General features: G+C 39.9%; 1 protein-coding gene across 9 annotated transcripts in view; it reads left to right on the top strand.

Annotated features, from left to right (window-relative positions):
* Nucleotides 1-26,003, top strand: part of camta1a (calmodulin binding transcription activator 1a) — a 342,481-nt gene that overhangs the window by 34,540 nt on the left and 281,938 nt on the right. For 2 of the 9 annotated variants that reach the window (XM_037771702.1, XM_037771701.1), the window contains one exon: nt 25,850-25,931. The exons of the other annotated variants lie outside the window; for them this stretch is intronic. In XM_037771702.1, the coding sequence (XP_037627630.1) occupies nt 25,850-25,931 (82 nt within the window). The remainder of the gene's footprint in view (nt 1-25,849; nt 25,932-26,003) is intronic. 9 annotated transcript variants of the gene reach the window in all.

Here is a 26,003-nt window from a genome sequence, read left to right as displayed (position 1 = left end):
TTATTTCATACGGAATATTTATTTATTGAATTACCAGAAAATATGCTATATCATGATATATATTAGATATGAGATTATCTATATTGTGATAGAAGATTTTGGACATATTGCCCATCCCTAGTTTGTATGTATTTGCAGTTTGATTTAAGCTCTAATACAGAAGAAAAGCCAAAAAGTTGCAGGGAGGATGGATGGATGGATGGATGGATGGATGGATGGATGGATGGATGGATGGATGGATGGATGAATGAATGGATGGATGAATGAATGGATGGATGGATGGGCACACAGCTCGTGGTCATTGCCTGAATATTTTCACTTGCCTGTTTTATTATACTGAATACATTCGTTTCAGATACAAACACATTTTCATCACTTCAGTATTTTAGTGAAACACATTTTTCCTCCGCTACAAAATTGGTCCTATTCAAATTGGAAGACAGTTTTCTCTTAACTAAGGAGTGACTGATGTTTATGTTTGTGTTTCCTTGTGACAGCTTTTCTGATGCTTTTCATACATATCTCCAAACTGCAAAAATATCTTTAATGCAAATCTTCTTTTTTTTTCAAGTCTGTAGTTTGCTGCTATCTCTGAGAGATGATTGTGCTTTACAATGAAGTCAGCCGCACACATATCTTCATTAAATGCGGGTTGATAAACCATTAATCCATTCAAGCGCTGTTTTATTTCCATTTATTCTTGTCCGCCCACACAGTACAGCAAATAAAGAGAAAACTCCCTCCTGAGTATTTCTTGACCGAAAACAATCTCATCTTATACGGCTCTGATGTCTGATGATAAAGGGTGCTTTTTTTTGTTGCTGTGGACACGACTCTGTTTCTCTCTGTGTGTCCAGTCACTCCTATGACCTTTAAGACTGTATTGAGTTTCCAAGTATCGTGTATAGTATGTGAATTGATCATAAGAGGAAGAGATATGTTCCAGTAAGACTTTCCACAATGTGTGTATGCAGTATGTGTGTGTGTGTGTGTGCGTGTGTTTTAAGATGTGCCTCTATTGCCATTCATGTAGTGTTGGGGTTAGGTCAATATTATATTAGCACTGCCATCGCATTTTCCACAAACCCCATGAATAATGTAACAGTTATATATCCCTTCATATAAATACAGCCCATTATCGCTCTGTATCCTTGGTAGACGTAAGACACTTCATAGTTTCCTCCAACTGATTTGATTAACCTTATTGCATGGTATCGCCAAATGGTGGCCTAAAGTTGTTGCCACAAGAGATTGGCCCATTCCAGTGGGGAAAGAGACCTTATAGTGACCTTGTTGGAGACAATCAATGGCCTTTATCTCCCCCAATGCATAATAAATCCTACCAAAGAGTTGGTCCACGCACATCCCTGTAATGTATTGACCTGCACCGCCAACATTTATCAACTGGACTCGCTGGCTAAATAATTTAGCTTTTGAGCTTAGACCGTACTTAGTCAGTGGCGCCCAGACCAAGTTTGGCCTGCCACGTTAGATTGATGTGCTCCACAGAAAGTAAAGAACAGAAGGGGGAATATAACTTTATTAACCCTACCAAGCAGAAAAACCTGACTTTTCATATCTCCTTTCTACACACACACACACACACACCAAAATCAAAAACAGCATGCACACACAGGCCCAATTTAATTGGAAAGGTCAAACTGCAAGGTCGGTCACTGTGCATGTTGTTGTGGTCCGACTCTGCCACACAGACGTTGCAGCTAATATAACACCTGTGCAGTTTCCAGCTGGAAAACCAGCTTGTACCCAGAATCAAATCTTTCATCTTCTGGCTTCTGATTGTCCTTTTCTTATCTCGGAACCAAACTTCCTCCTCTCAGACAGACACAATATATCCCACTCTGCTTGAAGATAAGGAAACGCTCTCAGACAGCAGTTTGTCCTATATTAGACTGATTTTCTGAACTGTACATTTATGTTTGTCCTGCTCACTTCTTACCGTTGTATCGCCACAGGGCCTCCGGTCATAGCCGCTTGTATCAACATAAGAGCTTAACGTACTGTTGTCGGCGGAAGCAGCAATCAACAGCGAAATTGCTTTCATTTACAAGAGCAAACTATAGATTTTTGCTAAGACTGTTACTGGCAGGCGTAACACCCGGAAGCTTGCTTTAGATCTGAAATCAGAGTAATTGAATAATAAAAAACAACAACATTATATTCTCCTCTCAGTGTCTGACAGTTTTTAAATATGCTGAATTTTGTTTGATGGTATGAGTAATACTTAAAGTTAGCCCTGCAGCCATTCATTTGTCAAACCTCTGTCAGAGGTATTTATGAAATATCGTTAGAAATGCCTTCAACAAAGGAAAAAAGAGCATCAAATTCTTAAACAAGTTGTAAATTGGAGGACAACAGCAAGTTTAAATTCACATTTTCCATTTCTTCCTGTATTACTTCTTTGCTTCTTTTCCCGCACTCTTCACACTTCTGTTTTGCTCAGGCTCAACTCTCTCCTCTTGGATATTTGCCCTCTGTATTAATAAGAAATTGATGTTGCAGATGACTTTTAGTAAAGCAACACCAGATTACCATACTCAGCGTGAATACTAAACAAGAGCAAGGGACGTGCTCAGGCTCCGGCTGGACCTCGATCCAGAAACTCTCCCTTTAACCAAATCATATTCCTCCAAGATGAAAGAGGGAATTGTTCCGATAGGCTGATCAAAGCGGTGTATCGCTGTACTATAAAGGAACACCTGGAGACCTAATGGAGAATTCTGTTGTAGCAGCGAGGGCACTGGGCAATACATAATGTATTTGTACATAATGTTTATGTAAACATCTGCTTGGGGGTGTTTTAACTTATTTATCTGATTTGCTCCGCTCTCCCTGCTGGTGTGGCTGATGATGTGCTGATCTTAATGGCCAAATCCAGGGATGTGAAGACTGGTTTCCTGTTGTCCTTGGCTTTTTGAATGCTTGTTACATGCGGCATTTGGACGGGTGTGGCAGTATAAGCCGCATTTACCGATGGTCTTGGGCACTCAAATGGCCTTAGATCACCTCCTCACTAAAAATTATCTTTTTGAATTAATTGTTTACTGGATTATTGAAGACAAATTTAATAACTTGCCTTTATTAATTTAGTCTTTACCTATTCTTTTTTTTCCATTCTTTCTTTTCCATTCTTTCTTTCCTCCAGGCTTGCTAGATAAATATGTGTTTTAAAAAGCAATGTAATAAATGACCCTACCAACTTCACCATTCTTTAGAGAGCCACAGACAAATACCTCTTTGCTCTAAGCATTTATTAATTCCAACCAGGTTGCCACATTAAATCCTTTTTAACTGCTTTAAATTTTTTGACATACAATGCAGTAAGAATATGGCGATACGATACGTATCAGGATACAGGGGTTAAAAATCAATATATTGCGATATATTGCAATTGTTTAAAATCAAATTTTAGGAAAACAGTCATAGTATAAAGAACACACCGCCATATGCATAAAATCAGAGTAAAAATAGTTAATTTTTTATGCAATCAGAACAGTGGGATCTGCATTTGCATTTATCACACTCCCTGTAACATACAACATCATGGCACTACTTTGAGAGGGCACATACACTGAGAGGGCGCACGTCTTTGAAGATGAAATAAAGTATTGACTGAGTTAATCTTTGCATGTAAACTATTGATTAAAAATGTATACAGTATTTTTTTTTTAAATCAATACACTATCACAAAACACAATATTGCGATACTCTATATTTTTGATATTTTTTTACCCTACAATGCATTTTAATTTTGTAGATCATTTAAAGAATATTGAATATTTCTTGTATTTTGGCCCTATGCATTTACAGATCACAAATAGTCAAACCTTATCTAACGTCTGAATGTTGTAACTCATTTGAATAATGTGTTGCATGCTGTAACTAATGACACACAGAACAGTCACCTGAATCAAGCCCAACTCAACAATATATGTTTGGACATTTCACACACACAGATTATATGATTTAAACGGAAGGGTGACCGAACTGAATTCTGCATAAACACAATACTTTCTGCACTACTTCTTCAGTGTTTATCAAGATTGCATCACCACGTATAAGCCAATAATAACAAGTATGCTGATGGAAGCTTAAGATATCAGACTATGGCGAAAGCTAATGTCTGTATTAGATCGAAAAAAAAACACTGACATTTTAATACAGATGGTCTTGGTGCTGTGCAATAATGCATCAAATAAGGGATGTACATTGTCACCGCATAATGAAGTACATCGAGCTCATGCTAGTGGACTCCAAAAACCTGTTAGCACAACATGCTATCTGCTGCCAGTGTGCTGACATGATGGCTTTTCCAGTGAGTGAGCAGGGCTTCCAATATAGTGTCTGGGCTGGAATGGGCTCATGGCGTAGAAAGGAGGGGAGAGCGAGGCTCTATGCTGCTCTATAAATACCCCTGTCACGCTTATATCAAATCAGCCCTGCACACTAAAGGGCTGGCGTGAGTGTTCAGGCTGTTTTTCACACACGTCTTGAGAGGTCCAGGGGGTCTGAAAAGGTCAGTGTTACGCTCAATAGCACATTCATATGAGTAGGTTCAGGCATTGATGTTTATCGTGATGGGTGTCGCAGATAAAAAGTATCATTAGAATTAATTATCTAGGGGGTTATGGGATAAGGCGATGAAATTGCCGCATCCAATCGCTGTTACATTTATCATACTCCACGTGGCTGTGTGGATGCTAGATGAATGACTGATTTAGACATTAACAAACAAGCATTACTAGCCTATAGCTATTGCTTCCAAAACACAAATCCTCAGTCTGTTCTTCTCTCCTGGAAATAAATAGCAAGATGTTGTTTGAATTTAGAGCCTAAACAACACGCTTACCCTTTTCTTATTTTATAGTTTTAAGTCATACTCCCTCCCATCTACAAGTCCTTCTAATTAAGTGACATGTGTGGCATCATCTGGACTTCTGCCACTCTGTCAGTGCCTTCCAAAACCGTTACAAATCAGTTTAGGTCAATCATGTTTACAGAAATAACCACTTGGTTAATGTAAGGGATCGAGCTGCAAAGATTAATCGATTGTCAACTATTAAATGAATCACCAACTATTTTGATAATCGATAAACCGAGTAATCAGTTTGAGTATTTCTTTTTAAGAAAAGGAAGTTCAAATTCTCTGATTCCAGCTTCTTAAATGTGAATATTTTCTGGTTTCTTTAGTCCTCTATGACAGTTAACTGAATATCTTTGATTTGTGGACAAAACAAGACATTTGAGGACATTGTCTTGGCCTTTGGGAAAACACTGATCGACATTTTTCACCAATAATGTCACACTACTTCCTCCTTTGCTCCTGATGGACAAGAATCATAATACACTTAGATGTTGTTTTTGGGGATTTGCTGAAACGAGTGACGCTGTTTTTTCTTGGGAGGACTTCCTATAGGTAGCTATTCCCAAGACAGCCCTCAATGAGTGCTGTTAGTGTTAGCATTGTTACATTTGTTTCCTAGTTGTTCTCCAAAAAAAGGCTCCCTTGAGGCGCCAGTGTTGGGGAACCCTTGATTTTAAAAGGCTAACACGTCTGCCTGATGCCACCGCCACAGCTGCTTGTGCCGATGATGATGAAGTTTCCAGGGAACGGATGATAATCCTGACACTGCATCCTCCCTAAGTCAGTGAGCCGTGCAGTATAGATATGGATATGTCGCTGGCAGATTGGGAGGTAGATTTCCCATCTACACCTCCTGCGGTGGCTGGTGCCTCAGGGGAGCAGCTATGTAAATAATGAATGCCTGTGGGTGTGAAACATGCACAGATAACCTTCAAGTCAGGCGTGGATCAGTGCCTTCACATTAGCTGATAGGATTAAGGTTAAAATCGACAGAAACCTCTCCATAAGAAAACACAAATCCAGCCACAGCAAATAGCAGGTTACATGGGTATATAGTGTTCAACTGATAAGGACAGGTAGAGATAATCACGGGGGGACTGGTAATAGTTCAGCAATCTGATGATGGGAATGACAGAGCTACATATCTCTGCTTTCCTCCAGCTAAAAAACACAATGAGCAGTCTGACCATACTTTTAGAATCATTTCACTGAGCTAAATTCAAACTCGTTGAATTGTTTGACAAAATGTAAAACTCATGAGTCGGGTTTAGTGATGGTTGATGACATAGACTGTATAGATGGAGGATGCGTCTCCTCTTCCTCCTGCTACTTTAGCCCCATGGTAGCTTTTTGGCTAGAAAGACACAACAACAAAACACAATATCACTATAAATACATTTATGATCAAATTGACACGTTTTATTCACCCAATTCGACTGTCATCAGGCCATTAAATAGCCGTTATCAGACGCTATAAGCACCATAGATGTGGGTTAATAGGGGCCTGCTACGCCTACTATGTTGTAAAAGTGAAAGTGAAACTTAAAAGCAACACGTTCTAACATGTAAAACTGAATGAAACATCACTTTTTTAACACAAACAAAAAGGCTTCTTCAGGTTTAGGCAAAAAAAAAACACTGTTACGTTTAGGGGAAAAATGTTGTGTTGCGGGATGCAAACTCAGTTTTGTGTCCCATTCATCGTCCCCGTCCTCCAACCCACATGGAGTTTCACACTGTCTATACTACAGCGCCTGACTTCCGCTTCTGCTCCTGTCATAATTACTACGGTCGCTAGAGGTCGCTGTCGTGTTCTTTTATACCTTCTTTTGGTGGTCTACCATGTGAATAGATGATAAAACCTACTAGTGGGTGTAGTAGGCCCCTATTGACCTACATCAATGGGCTTATGGCGACTGATAACACCTATTTAATGGTCTGATAACAATCTAATCGGCTGTTCTGTTACACAGACTCGTGACAGTTATGGAAAGTTAAAGTTAGTTATACAGTCTATGGTTGATAAGTCATAGAATACTTGTAAAAGTAGTGACCCGTGTCTTCAGATGACTGCTAGACTTGTCATGAAACATCAGGCTTTGAAAGGATGTACAACATGCGTCTTACTGCCAGTTACTGGTCCTAGTATTCAGATATGGCCAACAAAATCTCAGCGAGATCCTCCTGTGTCTGGGCTCTGTAGAGAGGAAAAACTCATTTGAGCATAATTGGCATCCATAAGAGAGGGAAATACATAGGGAACAAAACTAGTTCTCTCTGTTGTCCCATCTGTCTGCAGAGGACTTTGTGCACCCAACAGCGTCCTGCTAGTTTCCCTTTCTCACAAGTCGGCTCTCGCTGTGCAACAAAAGATGCCCCACAATTCTCTCATCTCCGTCACGACGCTCCGCTCACAATCACTTCAGGTGAAAGTGACATCGCAGAGTTGGAGGCTTGAGGAAAGAGTGCGAATAGTAGACTGGATGAATAAATCTGGGAGAATGGATTCCAGCATGAACCACATCCACCTCCAATTACATTAAGGCAGTGTTGTTTGGCTCTGATGAACGTTGTTAGATGGAAATAATGAGTGATAACTCCTTAATCTGGAGTAATTAGCATAAACAGCTGTAACACAATGACCCCTATTCGTCAAAGATATTGGGACCTGCATGTTTTATAGTGTGTATCTATTAGGGCTGTCAATGGATTCAAATATTTAATCGTGATTAAGCGCATGATTGTCCATAGTTAATCGCAAATTAATCGCACATTTTTTATCTGTTCAAAATGTACCTTAAAGGGAGATTTGTCAAATATTTAATACTCTTATCAACATGTGAGTGGGCAAATATGCTTGCTCTATGCAAATGTATGTATATATTTATTATTGGAAATCAATTAACAACACAAAACAATGACAAATATTGTCCAGAAACCCTCACAGGTACTGCATTTAGCATAAAAAATATGCTCAAATCATAACATGGCAAACTCAAGACCAACAGGCAAAACTCGCAAGTTGCATTAATTGTGTTAACGTTTTATTGTCTTGTTAACTTTGACAGCCCTAGTATCTATCTGTCCATCTGTCTATATACTATCTGTCTATGTGTTTAGTTCGTCACCAGTATTACTACACTTTTAACAGCACAACACATTGCATTGCATGTTGAATTGGCATTGCCTGAAGGTCAGGGACTGATGATGTCCATCTGTCTTTGATTCTTACCCCCCCCCGAGCGAAATGTTTATGGTCTGAGTTGGCATGTGGAAATAGAGGGTGAGTGAAAGAGAGACTGCAAGAGAGATGAAAGGTTTGGGCGTCATTGTTAAGCCGAGCTCCGGGCTGGTCCTGAAGGACAGTTAAACCTAAAGTCCAAACCGAGCTTAGAAAGAAGGGTGGAAGTTAATCCCTCATCCTCAGGCAGGTGTATCACAAAGGCTAAACATATACATAGGGAGACCGACCAGGGGAGAAAGTTGGGATAATTGAAGTCTGCTAAGAAATGAACATGTGCACCCTAAGGGTGAGTCGGCTCTGCTTTGTGGTATTACTTCTTAATGTTATCAAGGTAAAAGAGATGGTGGTTTCATTGCCCAACCTTTTTAACATTGTTTATTGCTACCTAGCTTGGGAATTTAAGAGAGTATTGAGGTGGGTGAGTGAACTGGCTTAGCTCCATGTTTACATTTTTGTAAATCTGCTTCAGTCAGGAGTGAGGAATAGCTGCGCCTCATGCCACTGGCACTGCGTGTTAGCCTATCAATCGCAGTAAACTTTCGGCTTAATATTTGTCGAATGAGAAGTTTTATCGATCAACATTGTCGGCTTACGTATCTATTGATTTAAAAAAAAAAGGCACGGCAACAATGCAAGCCTACGCTGACCCAGGGAGAGGGAGGATGGGGTGATCATTTTCTGTCCCAATAGCCTTAATCATTCATGACACCGCCCGTTGTCTCCACAAGGTGTCTTTGTCTTTGACCGTCCTGATTCCCCCTCAGCAGCAAAACAGCCAAAGTCAAATTGAATCCAGAAAGGGGGATTTTAAACGGAAAGATAAGGGGGCAGATATGCCTTAATCATCATTTGCTCTTGATTAGAAAATCAATGGCCTTTGATGCCAGAGTGCATGTCTGCCTTTGGAGTTAAGAGTGTGACAATGACAATGTGGACTGGAAAATTGGCCTTTTAAAACAGCTACCTTCTCTTTGTTGTTCGGAGCCCCCATTCTTTAATGCAGTGAAAAGTCTCCTCTATCACATAATGTCTGCCTGTCAAAGAAATTACTTTTTCCCTCGCTCCTGTGTGAAACTTTGTTAAAGAAATCCTTCGAAGCTTAGAAAGCACAGGGAATTTTCTTAGTTTGCGGAGCCGACTTTCACAGTATTTTTCTTGATTTATGTAACCGATGAGAAATAAAGTTGTCACTCAATTCTCCGTGGCAGTTTTGAGATATGCCAAAGAGAGACAATCTTTGATGCCTTCCCAGGTTTACCTGTCAAAAAGGTTTAAAGGCAGTGTGTCCCAAGTTATATTACAGCTAGACTGTTGCGGTTAAAAAAAATCTTTGCACCTATGAACCGCATCACAGTTTTTGCTCTGTGTTGATATAAAAAAGAAATACAGTGCGTCAAGAGTTAACTGTATTTTTCAAAATGCCTTCTGGCATTGGAAGTAGTGAGGTTTTGCTTACTTACTTTTATAGCTTTCTTGAAAATGAATATTTGTACCTCTAAAACAAGCTGAGCAAACATGCTACACAATGAATAGAATAGTATATATGCCTTCCTTTAGCCTACAGTCTATCATATGTACATTGCATGCCTCCTTTAACTATAACAGAAGATGGGGAAGCCTCACTTCCTCTCCTCTCATTAACATGCAGTGGGTGATGATTTTAAACTTGGCTTACCAGGCATCTTCCCCTCACTCTCCTGTCCTCTCTGTGCCATGCTGTTGTACTTGCTGTGTTTTTACCAGCTCTGCATATCGATCCTGCTTTATCACCAGCGGCTCCCCTTTGCAATAAGCCGGCAGGAATATGGATGAGGTCTGGTTGGCAGGGGATGCGTTGCTGATTAATATTCCCTGCGTGAGGATATGATGAAAATTCACATTTATATGTGTTATATGAACACTGATCTCTGTGTGGTAGAACGTCTGTGATGGTAAATGAGGGATGTTCTGTGAAATGGTGATAAAAGGGGGGAGCCGCTTGTGGAAATCCTGAAACGCTAGTTGCGTTTACCAGCGGTTTGTCTTTGCCCATCACGTACACTGTGCACTAGTGTACATAATATATTGATTGCAATTCAAATAGAGGACTGACAGCTTCTAATCAGCGTAACGGTATTAGCTGTTGCTATCTGTGAATGGAAATGTCAGAATGCAGCTTCTGATCCATTCCTCCCAGAACTAACATGTATGCACAAGCCTGCTAGGATGACCTGGTTGACTTCATTATAGATAAACATGTTCTTATTTTACATGTAATTTCAATGCATTTTGTATACATGAAGTGTGCGTGCTGTGCCATTTCATAGACATGACTTGAAAGACTTAAAAATAAAATAATTATTATTATAATTAAGGCTGTCAAAGATGCGATAATAACGTGTTAATGCCACTAGTTTCTTTAACGCATTAACGCAACTTGCAATTTTTAATTAACCTCTTAAAAACCTGACACGGCCTGGCCACTATTTGATGTTTCGGAGGTTGTAGTGGGCTCAGTTTTAAAGCTAGAGTGAAGATTCGGGCATCTATGAAACTAGAACCTAAGTAATCCATTGGTACCAGCCATGCCATACTAGCTTTTTGCGATGAGGTTAAATAAAGCTCCAAACTTATGCTAAATTTTGGTGATGGAAAAACTAGCATGACGATTTTCAAAGGGCTCCCTTGACCTCTGACCTCAAGATATGTGAGTGAAAATGGGTTCTATGGGTACCCACGAGTCTCCCCTTTACAGACATGCCCACTTTATGATAATCACATGCAGTTTGGGGCAAGTCATAGTCAAGTCAGCACACTGACACACTGACAGCTGTTGTTGCCTGTTGGGCTGCAGTTTGCCATGTTATGATTTGAGCATATTTTGTAATGCTAAATGCAGTACCTGTGAGGGTTTCTGGACAATATTTGTCATTGTTTTGTGTTATTAATTGATTTCCAATAATACATATATACATACGTTTGCATAAAGCAAGAATATTTGGCAACTCCCATGTTAATAAGAGTGTTAAATACTTGACAAAATCTCCCTTTAAGGTACATTTTGAACAGATAAAAAATGTGGAATTAATTTGTGATTAATCGCGATTAAATATTTGAATCGATTGACAGCCCTAATTATAATACAAAAACTATGAAGATTAAATTGAAAGAAATCAGCACACTTATTTGCATCATATTACTTTTGTAAATTTGTGACACGGTGAGGCTTTATTTCAGGAAAGGAGGCATTTTTGTCACCCATACACAGTTCAGTTTTTTTCTTGCATGCCCCTGTTTGATATCAAAGCAACAGCTGACATTTATTGTAATCCTGATATATTTTGGTTCTTTGAACTTGGGTGTGCCGACGTGGGAAGAGAGAGGTGTAGTAAAAGGGGTGTAGTGTGAATTGAACAACTACTCTTTTGCTACTTTGATGTCAGAAATTAAAGGTGTTCAGGGACACGGGGATAAAAGGACTGCAGAGCCCTGGATTAGAGTGCCACATGCGAACACAATTAGCAGTGTTTGCAGGTGCAGTCACGTCTTTGTCGCCGCATTAGTGACTCCTGCTGGTTGCGTTGTGCGAAGTGGGTTGGGATCTTGGGGTGATAGACAAGAGTGAACCTCCGAATGTGTAATTCCTGCCCTGCTTGTAGGGGGGGGTTGGGGAAGAAGAAATGACTGGCGTGACTCCATGTGTATTGGCGGGGACATGTTTTGGGCCTTAGCAGAGACAGGGACCACAGTGCAAGGGCAAGTGGCCATTAAATAAATGTTTAACAAAATAAGAGGATTTACCAGGATTTGTCCTTGTGTGGCTGCTTATCGGTCCATCTTTGGATCACTCTCAACTGGGATAAAAGTAGAGCTGAAATGATATTCAATTAATCAATGATCTGAAAATGAATCAGCAACTGTTTTGATGATTGATAAATAGTTTAAAGTCATTTTTTGTAGCAAAAAAGCCAAACATTCTCTGGTTGAATTACTGGTAAAATGATTAGTTGCAGCTCTAGATAAAAATGAACAAATTACAACACCTGAATACATCTTTTAAAAATGTGCCTAATTCCCCAGCACCGATGAATCCACATTAAATAAAAAACCTCAAACCAAACACAAATACACTTTCATCACGACTGCATATTACAAGAAAAGCCAGAGAACACGTTCAAAGCTGATATTTCTCCGAGCTGTGAAGGTAAATGCTTTGGCAGCTCTGCCCTTGACTTGCTTCAGTCGCTTTTGCACTGAATAAAAGCATCATTTTAAGAGAATTACGTAGCCATAACAACCATCTCAGGTACAGTGCATTGTGTCAGCTGCAGTTGTTGAAAGTGAAGTAGTGGCTTATTCCCCCGGGGGAATAGCCGCATCAATCAAACGGTAGTGATACGTCTTTCATTTTCACCCATAATGGCCCTGTTTCCTCAGATCAGATTAGTGATTGAACACTTACAAACAGTGGACCACCCCAACATAAGTACTAACACTGGTAAAAGTCACCTCAATACCTGCTCTCAGTGTAACCATGAAGAAACATGCTTGTACAGTACAGGTACACCAGACCTGTACTGTATATTATGCAAGACATTGTTTGCCACATTGGTTTATCCAATTCTGAATGAATTCTACAGACATATACAGTATATTGTTCTTTCTATAAGATGAGGTAAGGTACAACAGCTGTGTTTGCCGAAGCATGTAAGTAATTACCTGCCATGGATTTTTCTGCTTGATTGCAATTTTACAATTGCTTTTCGAGGCTTTTACTGTAGTCTTATCATTGTCTCTTTCAATGCAGTTACATTTGAAGACTGTATGGCCGCAGTATATACAGTATATACAGTACATGCAGGACATGAAGTATGTTTTTTTTTTTGCTTAGGTGTAGCATGTATTCCAATCCAGCCTATGCCAATTTAGCTTTTGTTTTCCTTTTGGTCGACTCTGATCCATGCAACACACTATGCTCCCAGCGTGGCAGTGCGTTCCACTGTGGCAGTCCTGCTGTGTGAAGGTAATGATTGCAGGTGTGCATGGAAACCACTTGTTGAGATGACAAGATGCAAGTTGCAGACAAACAAACATCATGTTTTTGTTTTTTATTCTGAATGATGAATCTATCCCAGCCCCCCCCTGGAGTTTGATTCTTCAAATCCCACCTGCACTGTTTCGCCTCACTGGCACACTTCCTGTTGTTATATACAGACATCACATGTCAATATCATGATGTCTATATTTCTTTCTACAATTTGTAACACACATTTCTCTGTACTCATTTCTAGTAGAGTTTTTAGAAAACTCTTCAGACAGTTCTCTTCACCGACATGCAGCTCAGCAAAATAGTTAATAATGCACATCCAAAATGCACTAATGCAACCAAAACACTTGATGTATCAGAACACTGACATTTGTTTCCCAGCAGTAACACTTTGTCACTCATTACACAATGACGGAAAAAAGACTAACAACAAGTAGTGTTACATTATGTATCACAGTTGATGTGTCTTTGTTTATTAAATTATTTTGCATAAACCAAGATTCCTTTACCTCAAAACGAAGGGCACTTCTTTATTGGATGGAATGCACGTTGTGCGTAATTCCAACAGCACAAAATGAAACTAAAGTAATTCCAGCTATGCAATACAAGACTATTCATATTCACTATACATACAGTACTTGGCGACAGATATGGAAATACAACAGTGCTAGTCAACCCTGTCTTCTGCATTTGGCCACAAGTTCTCATAGACATCACACCTTTTGTTCTCTCTTGCGATGCAGTGCGGGGCTTTGCACACACAGAGAGACAGCAGTCAAACAGTCAGTCCGCTAATCGTTGCACTCGCTACCAATATAAGCTGCTCTATTTTAACAATGTTAGGCTGCAAGAAAAGCTCAACCGGGGTGTTGTGTCGGGAGATCCAGTGACTTTTGTGGCATATTTGCATCATTCAACCATGTGAAATCTTGTCCTCAAATAAACAAAAAACTACAAACTAGAAATACTATACCATACTATACTGTTTCACAATATACAGTATTTGACATTGGCCTACTGGTAGACAGATGTTTTCCAAGTAGTCTTTGTTAAGACGAGAACTCCTGCATTAAAGTAATGTAAGCCACCATATTGGATTCCACAGTTGAAATTAGACAGCAGTTGCATCATGCACTCTGCGTGTTTGCGAGCCCTCCTTGGCTCTAGTGTTTAATATGAGTACTTCTGTGACCAGAGATAAGGCCGTTATGGCCACGACAAGGCCTTGTCTTGCTCTGCCATGATGCTTCTATTACTCCTCGTGCCTGTTTGCTCCCAGGGCCAAAAACAATATGCTGTAAATTGCGCTACGGCCTCTTCAGGTTGATATGCTGCCTGAGAACGTGATGTGATTGGGTATCGATTCACACCACGACGCTAAAATTGCCTGCCTCATGGCCCCAGACACCGATAGTGACAGCTTCAGTACAGGACAGGAGGAGGAGTGCCATGACATGGGTCTGTGTCTGGGAGAGGGTACCTTCTCTTCTGCTTTTCTGATCTCCACCCTCTCCTCCTCCGTAGAGAGGAAAGGATTAGAGCTTAAAAGGACAGATCCCCCCTACTGTGTGGACGTATCACAGCCTCACAAGCTAGCCTGCCCATTTTGTTGGCATTTTGCAATCCCATTACAAAAAAGAAAGAAAAAAAAACATGTAAACATCTTCTTTTCATTAAAATGCCAGTGATATTTGGACATGGACAGTTTTTCAATCTGTTCACGTTTTAGCATTTGCAACACTGAACAAAGATGGGCTAGCTTTCTGCTTTTTCACTCGAAAGAAGTGGTGACACAGCACTGTCAATCTGCATTCAGTATGATTAAAACATGCCCCGGATCCTGTTGGAAGATGAATAATGCAAGAGAAATTGCTTGTGTAATGAATAAATGGCAAATAATCCCACCACAATTAACTCCCCTACATACAGTATGCAAACTGGTCATGCTCCATCTCCTAGGACAAGGTGTCCAGCTGAGTAAATTCCAAACTAGCCTTGTACTGATGTATACACACTTTCAGATGAATTGAACATGGCCTTGTGCTATGCTATGCTATTTTAGTAGGAGGCATCATATTTTCATATTCATTATGAAACAAACCAACCTTGGAGATATTATATGAGTAAAAAAAAAATGTAAGTTGGTAATATTGAAGAATGTATTGCTAAATTGTTAGTCAACCTAGAATTAAAATATCCTGCTGCTAAATACTTGTCTTTCTTTGAATGTTGGTTTTGCAGTAATCCAACAAACCCTAAATTACTCACAGGAGGTAAATGAGAGGCTGATTATATATCAGTGAGATATCTCCGGGTCTGAAATATGAAGCCATTGCGGAAGTGCCTTAAACTTGTATTCTTTCAAATAGCCAGCAGGGGGCGACTCCTCTGGTTGCAAAAATAAGTCTGATTGTATAGAAGTCTATGAGAAAATGACCCTACTTCTCACTTGATTTATTACCTCAGTAAACATTGTAAACATGAGTTTATTGTCTCAATCACTAGTTTCAAGTCTTCTTCAATACAGCATGATGTTTTGGTCCCATTTAGAGTCAAATAGACCATAAAGCGGGGTATGTTTTAGGGTGTGGCTACCTTGTGATTGACAGTTCGCTACCAAGGCGTTGTCCGGTCTGGGAGTTGTCTGTGTTTTCGTCGTACACTTTAAATCCTTTCACAGTGTGTTTTTAGTTTGTGAAATTTAATTATAACCCTTTTGGTCACGTAAAAATGTCTTATTCAGCGTTCCGTTGTTCTTAGCTCCGCCTTCTCGTGTCACTTCTGGTTGCAAAGAGCCAAGATGGCGACGGCCAAAAAACAAGGTGGCGACTGCTAAAATGCCAAACTTGAGGCTTCAAAAGGGCAGTCCGCAAACCAATGGGTGACGTCACGGTGACTACGTCCACTTCTTATATACAGTCTATTGGTATATGTACCCGTCATTAACATTTCTGTGCTAGTAACCACTTATGTTGGCTCATTACTGGCATTCCTAGCCTGCATACTGGCTCTCCTTAGTTGGCATCTACCAATGATAGACCATTTAGGGAAATGTATTTGTGCGGTAAACGACTCAGAGGATAGTGATGTATTTTTCCAGTCTCTTTTCAGACATTGAGTGGAGTGTGTGGCCTGTGATTTTCGCTGTAATAGCCTACATTTATCATAATGAGTCCTGATATCACCTACGAACTGTCACAGCACACTTAAGTCTAAAACCCTGTGAAAAGCTGTAGAGGACACAACAGAGCTGTAACCAGCTGCAAGCTGTTTGGATGGGCTCACTTATGATAATATCTACATCAAACACAATCATTAACCTCCCGTATTGAGGGAATTGCTTCCTTTCGTAATGGGACTTTACCTCGGCAGAGTTAAAAAAAAAAATATCAGAAAAACATGTGAACTCATTATCTTGCTTTGTCAGACTTTGCACAAATACTCTAAATTTAAACTAGAATTTACCAACTCAACACCAAATTCATAAACGAGAAAGATATACTTTAATTGTTAAAGATGCTCTATACAACATTCAGAGCATTAATATAGCATCAAACACCTATTTGCTATGTAAAGTTATAGAGGAGTAATGTCTACCTGAGCAGAGAATGAAGTCACTCTCCCTCTGTGTGTTGTAATCCAAGCATCTCGTTGCTTTGTTGACATCACCGGGCCGGCGGCAGGTGCTTTTAGTGTATGTTAGTGCATGTGAGCGTGCCCAACCGGCTAACTCATAGTCGCCACTCTGCACTGCACTCATACGGCGGTTGCAACTGATAATGCCGTCCAGACCGATGGTGCTATTGTGGAAGCGTAGCATCACCCTCAGGCTAACTCTGCCAGCAGTGTTGCTATGGTTTTCATTTTTAACTCTGCTAGCACCATTAGCTACGAGCCGCCGGCTCAGCCGTCGCCATGTTGAGTGTAGGGATGTCACGGTGAAGACATTTTCCCACCGGTGAATAAACTTGTGACAACACCAGTGTTACCGATTATGACGCTCAATATAAGTAGATTGCTTACTTTGATTTTTAACGTTGGATGGCTGTGTGTCTGGCCTCTCGGATCAAGGTTTTGCTGCAGGGCTGCAGGTTTCCAGCTGGCGCCGCTGTGCCGCGCACACTGGCTGCGAATGCTCCGTCCTCTGCACTGCGATTGCCTCATTAACTTTATGGTTCCCTTATAGCATTTAAATCTGAAATATTGCCAAATAGGCGCTTTTGCTTTTCGCTTTGACACCAAATCCTCTGCCATCATCTTGTCTATCAACTCTCTCTCGTATCTGTATCTGTAACAACTGCTACTCTGTGCTTAGACTCCGTACGGAGCAGACACTTTCACTTTCAGTTTATAGCGTCCGTCGTCCGACTATGTATGATATGATTATACGGTGCTGATACGCGAAAATGAACTAAATGTTTTTTTATTTCTATTAAAAAAAAGAAAGACATCAGTGGTGGCGGTGGGAAAGTAATGTAATCGGTAGATGCCCGAACACTGTGAAACACCGGTAACACCGGTAATACCGACTACCGTGGCAAGTCTAGTTGAGAGCCGTGCGGAGGCCATAGAAATGCTCCCAATTGCGCATTTAACACCTTTAAAGATATTTAAATCCTAAAAAAAAACACTTTTTAATTGCTTTTCTTCCATTTCTCGAATTCAAACTGTGCAGCGCAACCGCCGAAGCACTCTTCATGCATCCCTCTCCTTCGGCTCAGTGGGTGTTAATGTCCAACGCTGAGGCAGTTTTCTTTCCACACAGCAGAACAAAGCGTGATTTAAAGAAGAGGGAGGGCAGCTGTAGTTGATATATGTGTGTTTTGCTTCATAGGTGAGAAGAATGATGAATGGATGAAGTCCACAGCCACCATAATGGTACCCTTGTGTACCATGGCAGAGGGAAAAGAGGAAGGGTGTACTTGAGAGAATAAAAGTCAGCCTCTTCAATCAGGACTACCCTAAAAGAATTCTTGACAATATATCCTTGTTGTGCTTTCATGATAAGCCTCGTGCTGGAGGATGGGGGTGCTGGGAGTATGAGAACAGAGGGGCGGAGGGTGTCGGGGGGGCATCAAATGAGACGTAAGTAAGGGATTTTTCTATTGAAGAACTGAAGAAATAAAAATCTGTTTACCTGACCACAAATGCCTTAAATAACGAAGACCGACGTGGGGGAAAGTCACAGAGGAGTTTGGTTACCATTCCACAACAAGACACTGTTAATAGAGGAGCCTTTGAAACACAGAAACATGTGCTTTCAAATGTCTTTCACTTTCACATGTTACCACTAGTGACATGCAGGCTGTGAGTATATCTTAACATCCTGTATTTTTAAGGAAACATTGCCCTGTGGTTTTGTGTTTTGAGAGTATGCATGTGTACCGGTGCCTTTGAGCGTGTATGTTTTCAAGCCTTTTTGTCTGTCTGTGTGTTTGCAGTCGTCCTGTCAGGTCATTTGTTGCCAAAGCTATTAATTCCCCCCAGCCCTCTGCTCCCGTTGTGCTCTCATTTGCTGATAGACTTGGTCCGTCATTAGTCTATGTGCCTACTCTGCATGTTGCGGAGAAATATTGACATTGTCAAAGAAGCAGCGCTCTTCTGAACGTAAGCAGCGCTTTTACATATCAGGTGTCGAACGCAAAAGGGTGAATTCATCAACGTGTTCACACCTTACTGATAGTGGCAATTGTACTCCCCTCGGACACAGATTGGGAGAAGAGGCACTTAAGAGGGAGAGAACAGAGCGGGCAGCAGGACGCTGGAGCTGACCGAGCCATTTTGATGCATATGTTGCACAGAAATATTGACCAGCTCTTTAGTCTGTGACTCCCTCAGGACTGGGTAATTGTCTGTCTGTGTTTCTATTGTTTAAACCAACTGCATTTTGGCAGTGTTCCTCCTCAAATCAACGATAGAAACAATGATGGAGGACAGTGATGCTGATCAGAGGAGGTAGCTTCACAAATCAATATCTTTTCATTTAATATTATACTGAAGATAAACACTATATTGCTCTTGAAACATCTTTAATTTAAGCAGAAAAAAGCGTTTTTTTCACGTTTGGATTTTAAATTGGCTCTAAAGGAACAGTTCGACATTTTGAGGAATATGCTTATTAGCTTTCTTGCAGCAAGTCAGATGAGAAAATCGATCTCACTCTCATATCTATATGCTAAATATGAAGCTATACAGCCTGGAGACAGTTAGCTTAGCTCAGTTTTAAGACTGGAAACAGTTTAAGCCATACAAAAACTGAAGTGGAAAAAACAATTTGTGGTTTTAAAGGGGGGGAGGCTACTTCTTGGCCGTTCGCAGTGACTGAGTACAGAGAGCTGAGAACATTGTGTGAGAACGCTGTGCAGAGCAGCCTACAGCTTCAGGTTGCTGTCTTCAAACACATATTTGTCTGTCTAGAGGGGGGAACCTTTCTGTATATTTTCATTTTTACTGCACTGCTGCTGATGTTGCAACTGATGTGCTAAAGATGCAATTATTGCTCCCTATTGACAGCACTGTTCTACAAATCAACAGCACATTGATAATGTCCGCGCTGTACCGAATAAAGATCACCGGGCAAGCCTATAGTTAGCAAAAACATAAAATGAGTCATCGATGTGTTTATGATCTCAGTGGAAATTACATTATGCATATGCACTATAATATCTGCCGTTAGATGCTTTGCAAAGGAGAGAACAGTTTGTTGATATGTAATCAGCACTTTACAGAACAAAAGGAACTGGGAAATGCTTTTTGTTTTTGCAGAGTGACTAAATTTAGATGTTCTTATGTTTTGTTTATTCTCAAGTGAGCATGTGCAGATAGAAAAATAGTTAGCGCAAATACTGTTTACACGACAAACTAATTCAAGAATAGATTACAGAAAACAAACAAAATGAGTCGTGTTTGCTGTGATAATGATACAAAAAGAATTAAACTTCGAGGGTTAACAATAGTCCAGACTACTTTCATATATAAATAGATATTTTTAACTACAATGGTTGCAGCAATACCTTTTTTGCTCAACAACCAATCCCACCACAACAATCTAATTATAATCTGAATTTAACTGGGACATTGTTGGGGACCAAAGAAGTCAGACACAAGAGACTTCGGTGCAAATTCACTTTTATTTACCCAAACTTAAATGTCAATGGGAAACAAACCACTTGTGTATGGTTACATTTAACAGGAGAAGAAACATACTAATGCAGCTCTTTTTAGCCTCCTATAAAAACTGAGGCCTAAAGCAGAAATTGAGCCACAGCTATGCACGCTGATTACACCGCGCTTACCGACACAAACAGACAATAGGGGGAAACAATTACTGTCTGCCTGTCTGGCCTCACAAAGAACACAAAGAAAGGATTAAGAACGTACATAGCATTATGCTTAAGTGAAAGGATGACATTGAAAATTAGATAGTGTCTCCACAATCAACAATACTTTTTCTCTATTTTCTATCTCTTTTTCTGGAGGAATGCCATGTCTGGACACACATAACAAGACAAGCGAGGATCTAAGGCGGCCACAGAAATCTTAACTCATAACTAAATGTGTCACAGTTTGACTCACAGATGACTGTGAATGTTGACATCATCATCAATCACAAAACAGTAGGGCTGTGTATTGGCAAGAATCTGGTGGTATGATACGTATCATGATACAGGGGTAACGATTCAATATATTGTGTTCAATTGCGATATATTGCGGATTTTTTTTATCTAATTTAGGGAAAACTGTCATAGTATGAAGAACACACCAACATATGCATACAATCGGAGTAAAAAAAAGTCACTATGTGAAATGGCTACTATGGGGACTAACATCATCAGCATCATCAGTCTCAGTTTTACAGTGATACCCAATTTATGCAATTCCAAGACTGTTTAGTAGTAATACACCATTTTAGAACAGACACAAATTTGCACTGCATGCAAAAAACTGTATGGTTTTTGCTCAAAACTGCACGTGATTATCATAAAGTGGGCATATCTGTGAAGGGGAGACTCGTGGGTACCCATAGAACCCATTTTCATTCACATATCTTGAGGTCAGAGGTCAAGGGACGAAATTTAAAAGGGCCATGCCAGAATTTCCTTGTTCCCGGTGTTATTTAGCCTCCTTCGCAACAAGCTAGAATGACATGGTTGGTAGAAATGGATTCCTTAGGTTTTCTAGCTTTCAAACTGAGTCCACTACTCTACCTCTGAAAGATCGGATAGCAGGCCGTCAGATTTTTAAGACGTTAATTAAAGATCGATACAGTGTTTTGGGGAATCTATACAGTCACTTCACAAAACATAATATTGCAATACTCATGTGTATAGATTAGGGCTGTCAGCGATAACGCATAAACGCAAATTTGTTTTAACGCCACTAATTTCTATAACGCATTAATGCAATCGATCTTTCGGAGGTTGTAGCAGGCTCAGTTTTAAAGTTTTAGAGTGAAGATACTGGCATCATATGAAACTAGAAAACCTCAGGAATCCATTGGTACCCACCATGTCATATTAGCTTGTCGCGAAGGAGGCTAAATAACGCTCTGAACTTGTGCTAAATTTTGGTGAGGAAAAACTGGCCATTTTCAAAGGGGTCCCTTGACCTCTGACCTCAAGATATGTGAATGAAAACGGGTTCTATGGGTACAAACGAGTCTCCTCTTTACAGACATGCCCACTTTATGATAATCACATGCAGTTTGGGGTGAGTCATAGTCAAGTCAGCACACTGACACACTGGCAGCTGTTGTTGCCTGTTGGGCTGCAGTTTGCCATGTTATGATTTGAGCATATTTTTTATGCTAAATGCAGTACCTGTGAGGGTTTCTGGACAATATTTGTCTTTGTTTTGTGTTGTTAATTGATTTCCAATAAGAAATATATACATTCATTTGCATAAAGTAATCAAATTTGCATAAGATTATTAAATACTTGACAAATCTTCCTTTAAGGTACATTTCAATCGCAATTGAGTATAGATATTTTCTTTCCCCCCCCATAAAACATAGGTGTAATAAGGTGGTTTAGGGAGCACAATTCAACCTATCCACTTAAGAGACATTTGACTGGGCCTTCACATACTGTATGTCGTAGCCCATTTCCAACACTGTGGTGTTTTTATCGACGATGATCGACTGCTTTCACTAAAAAGAAACATCTTGGATATCACTACCTCTACTTTCATCCACGATGTCACAAACTATGTAAAACACCACATCAATTTTTCTGTATTGAAGTGGGTCTTAATGTACATGTTGGCCCGGATGGGGTTCATGTTTTTATTTCATCCTATATAGGTATTACAACCTGTTCTTAAAGCAGACATTTTCAATTTGGACATGCAAAATATTGCAATGCTTTTGATGACTTACATCTCATTTGGAATTAGCATATCCCAGTGAAGTGTACTGTAATTTGTCTTTGATGATTGGTTCGTCTGTAATAGATGGGGGATTGCCTGAGCTCCCCACTGCCCTGTCTCTCTCTCTCTCTCTCTCTCTCTTGCTTGCTTCTTCCCTCTGCTGGAGAGGCATACAGAATCTTTGAAATGTGCTTTGACCATCAGAGCAGTGAGAAAGCACTAATATTTTACTGACCTGAAATGAAAGGGATTAGGTGCAAAAACCCTCTGAAAAAGGCTATCTCGATTTACAGGTGATGTTTTGTTTGTTTCTTTTCTTTTTTTTCTTTCGTCCTTTAAAAAAGAGGAGACTTGGATATAATCAAAAGACATATTCCAAAGCGTGAGGCTTTGGGCTTTGAAGCTTTTCAAATGTTTTGTTGGCAGAGGCGAGACGGGTGGAATAGCATGTCTGCATTCAGAGCATCCATGAATCCCTGTCATCAGCCTCCCTCCCTTCTAGCATCTCCCTTCCACCCTCTCCTTTTTGCAAAATCTGGCTTTTACCACACAGCAGATACAAATGCTAGATAATAATCGAGTAGAAGACAGAAACCGGAGAAATAGGACTGTTTCAATTTCACAGCCAAGAGCCACATAGATTGCTTTTGTTTTATTGTGGGGTATATATGTGGCACAAGAACTTTGCAATTATTTGCACAATTAGTTGTAATTATGGTATAAGCATTTATCTCGCGCGCCCAAGAAGTTCCAACGTGCATACTGCAGGGGAGAATGGGAAGAATTAATATAGATTGCTTTCTCCAGAAAGTGCTGCTTGTTTGGTTGACGGCAATTAGCAGCTAATACCTGTGAGATCTCCCGTCTGCTCAAACCCGTGCTGTTTTCTGTTCCACAATGATCAGACAATTAATGATGGGTGGAGAACACTGGCAGGACTATGGTTTACGCTAGGCGCTGTCACAGTGGTAGGCTATACCGTACAGCAGTTGTTGTTGTTTTCTGGTTGAGTGTTTCCATGCCTTTTGCGACGCATAGATTATGATGAGGTTACATTCGCTCTGCGTGCTTTATCTTAGGTGGTGGAACTAATCACACACAGATGCAGAAGCCTTCCGAAGTGTCTCCCCAACCCTTGGGCTTCTTTCTATACTTCATAGCACCAACAGAAGAATCTCAGAATGCATTTATTTGAGAGTTTGTGCATGATCTTCTTGAAGTGCGAGACACTAATAAAACCCGGTGTTGTTTTTGAAAGGTGCTTCCCTCCTTGTTTCAATGCTGATATGTTGCCTGAGGGCCTAATGTGTAGTGTTGTCTTACATCTAATGGTGTTTGGATTCGATGCTCAGGCTGGGTCGAGGGCCGCACAACACGTTTCTCCTTTGTAAAAAGCATTTATATTCTATATTATATTTGCTGATAAATGTGACATCTGGCCCCTTTAGATGCTCCTCAGTGGGTTTTTAGGTTTAGAATTTAATAGTCGAGAAGTACAGTTTCTTGGGCTTCAATTAAAAAATGAGTCATCAGCCTATTATGCTGAAGACGAGATGGTGTTTTAGTAGGTGTTTTATTGGACTCCACTGTAAAATTTGCACTTCTGTGTTATTGCATCTTTTGCATGCTGGCATTTAACTGGACATGGACAATATCTTTCTTTCAACGTGTCAGGACCTGAAGTGCATTTGTGTCCTCTAGTGAAAAAGAGAAGGCTACATGTGGTGATGCTGTGTCACTGACCCCATCGTCACTGATAGCACATGGATCACATTAGCGTCGTTGTGAGAGCAATAGGGATGTCACGATGTATGCTCCTGTGTGAATTAATAATTACTTGACAAATGAAAAAAAAGTACAGATTTTTTCTCATTTTAAGAACCTGAGTGCAAAATGAACAGTTTTAAGTGAAATTATACAGAAAAAAAAAATAACTATAGGTCCAGGTTATATCGCGATAGAAACGATATAGAAAAATATATATACAATAGACATTGTATTTCGTTTTGACGTACAGTACAGTACCGCAGGCACCGGGTATCAGTGCTTCAGACTAACGACATCCCATCGACAAAGGGACGATGGAAAATTTCCCGGATAATGCTACATTGTGAACAAAAAAATCTGTGTTGAAACCAGCAGGAGGAGAGCTAGTAATGTTAGCTGTTAGCAGCCTGCTTGGCTAAATAACAGAGCTAACAACTAATGTGAGCTAACATTATGGTGCGTTCAAGCTCTATTCAGTAAAAAATAGTATTGGGCGTAGTTTAATTCTAAAGTTGTCATGATATGTTCAAATGTAATCTTGTAAAATGTAGTTTTTGGCAAAAAAAACTTGAAGCGGATCATCAGGAATTAATATATTCTCAAAAAACAGTATGCAAACGGTAATAAAGGAGTGTATGTTGAAGTACATGGCATTTGTTGTTCTGTTTTTGTTTTATACTGTGGTATCAAAATGGGTTTTGAGAATCATGTAATTTCACTGGTATTGGTATCAACTGCTAAATTCCTGGTATCGTGACATCCCTACATGGATCACATGAGCATCGTTGTGAGAGGAAAACTGTAGATTTGAATGATATTTGAAAGAATATCTTTAATTGGTTTATTTCTTATCCACTTCACACAAAAAAAAATCTAATAAATAAAAGTGAAACTTAAATAGATTAATACTTTCTGCTTCTATTGCAGCCATTTGTGTAGTTTTTCTTTATTTGGCAAAGAGTAATGCCTTTGTTGTCCTCAGTGTGCTGGAGCCTCACAGACTCTTTTCTCGGCTACTATAGGATTCTTTTTTTTCTCCCTTTTTTTTTTGGTTGAACAAAAAAATCAAACACATTCTTTGTCTTACTAGTGTCTACGCTGTGTGTAAGCTAAGAATTTGCTTTTTGTGTGTAAGCGTAGGAGTGGGGGCGGGCATGAAAGCATGAAACATAAAGCATGAGTGATGCGTTAGCATTGCATTGGTGTCTTGCTTAGTCTACCTAATTTTGCTGAGAGGTTTTGAAATGAGCAAACGCTTAATTTATGGTTGCGACGCTGTTATAGGATGATAAAAAGATGCCTTCTATTGTTTTAAAGGACTGGGATATGTGTGTGTGTGTGTGTGTGTGTGTGTGTGTGTGATTCACTAAACCCTGAAATAGCCCACCACCACTTAAGGAAACCGAGCTTCTCTGGTTTGTGCACTGCTGTGAATCAGTGCTTACTACAGCATTGTGTCACATTAATGTTTGAGTGCTACATATTGTCAAGTAGATGTAGGACTTAAACAGCACTTACAGTGAAGTGTACTTACATCAACTCCTTGTTTATTTCTTTCCAGAGACATCCGTGCAGACGCCGTAATGGTTTCCGTGTTTATATTGAACTTGACCTCTGACCCCCTGACCTCCTGCATAAGCTTGGTAATCATTTCATTTTTTATTTGGTGCATTATGATTGATTTTACCCTTTTGCCATTAACCATTGCCATTATC

Source organism: Sebastes umbrosus, chromosome 6 (genome assembly GCF_015220745.1).
Source record: "Sebastes umbrosus isolate fSebUmb1 chromosome 6, fSebUmb1.pri, whole genome shotgun sequence".
In the NCBI taxonomy this organism is placed as follows: Eukaryota; Metazoa; Chordata; class Actinopteri; order Perciformes; family Sebastidae; genus Sebastes; species Sebastes umbrosus.
This window is presented reverse-complemented; position numbering and strand designations above follow the sequence as displayed.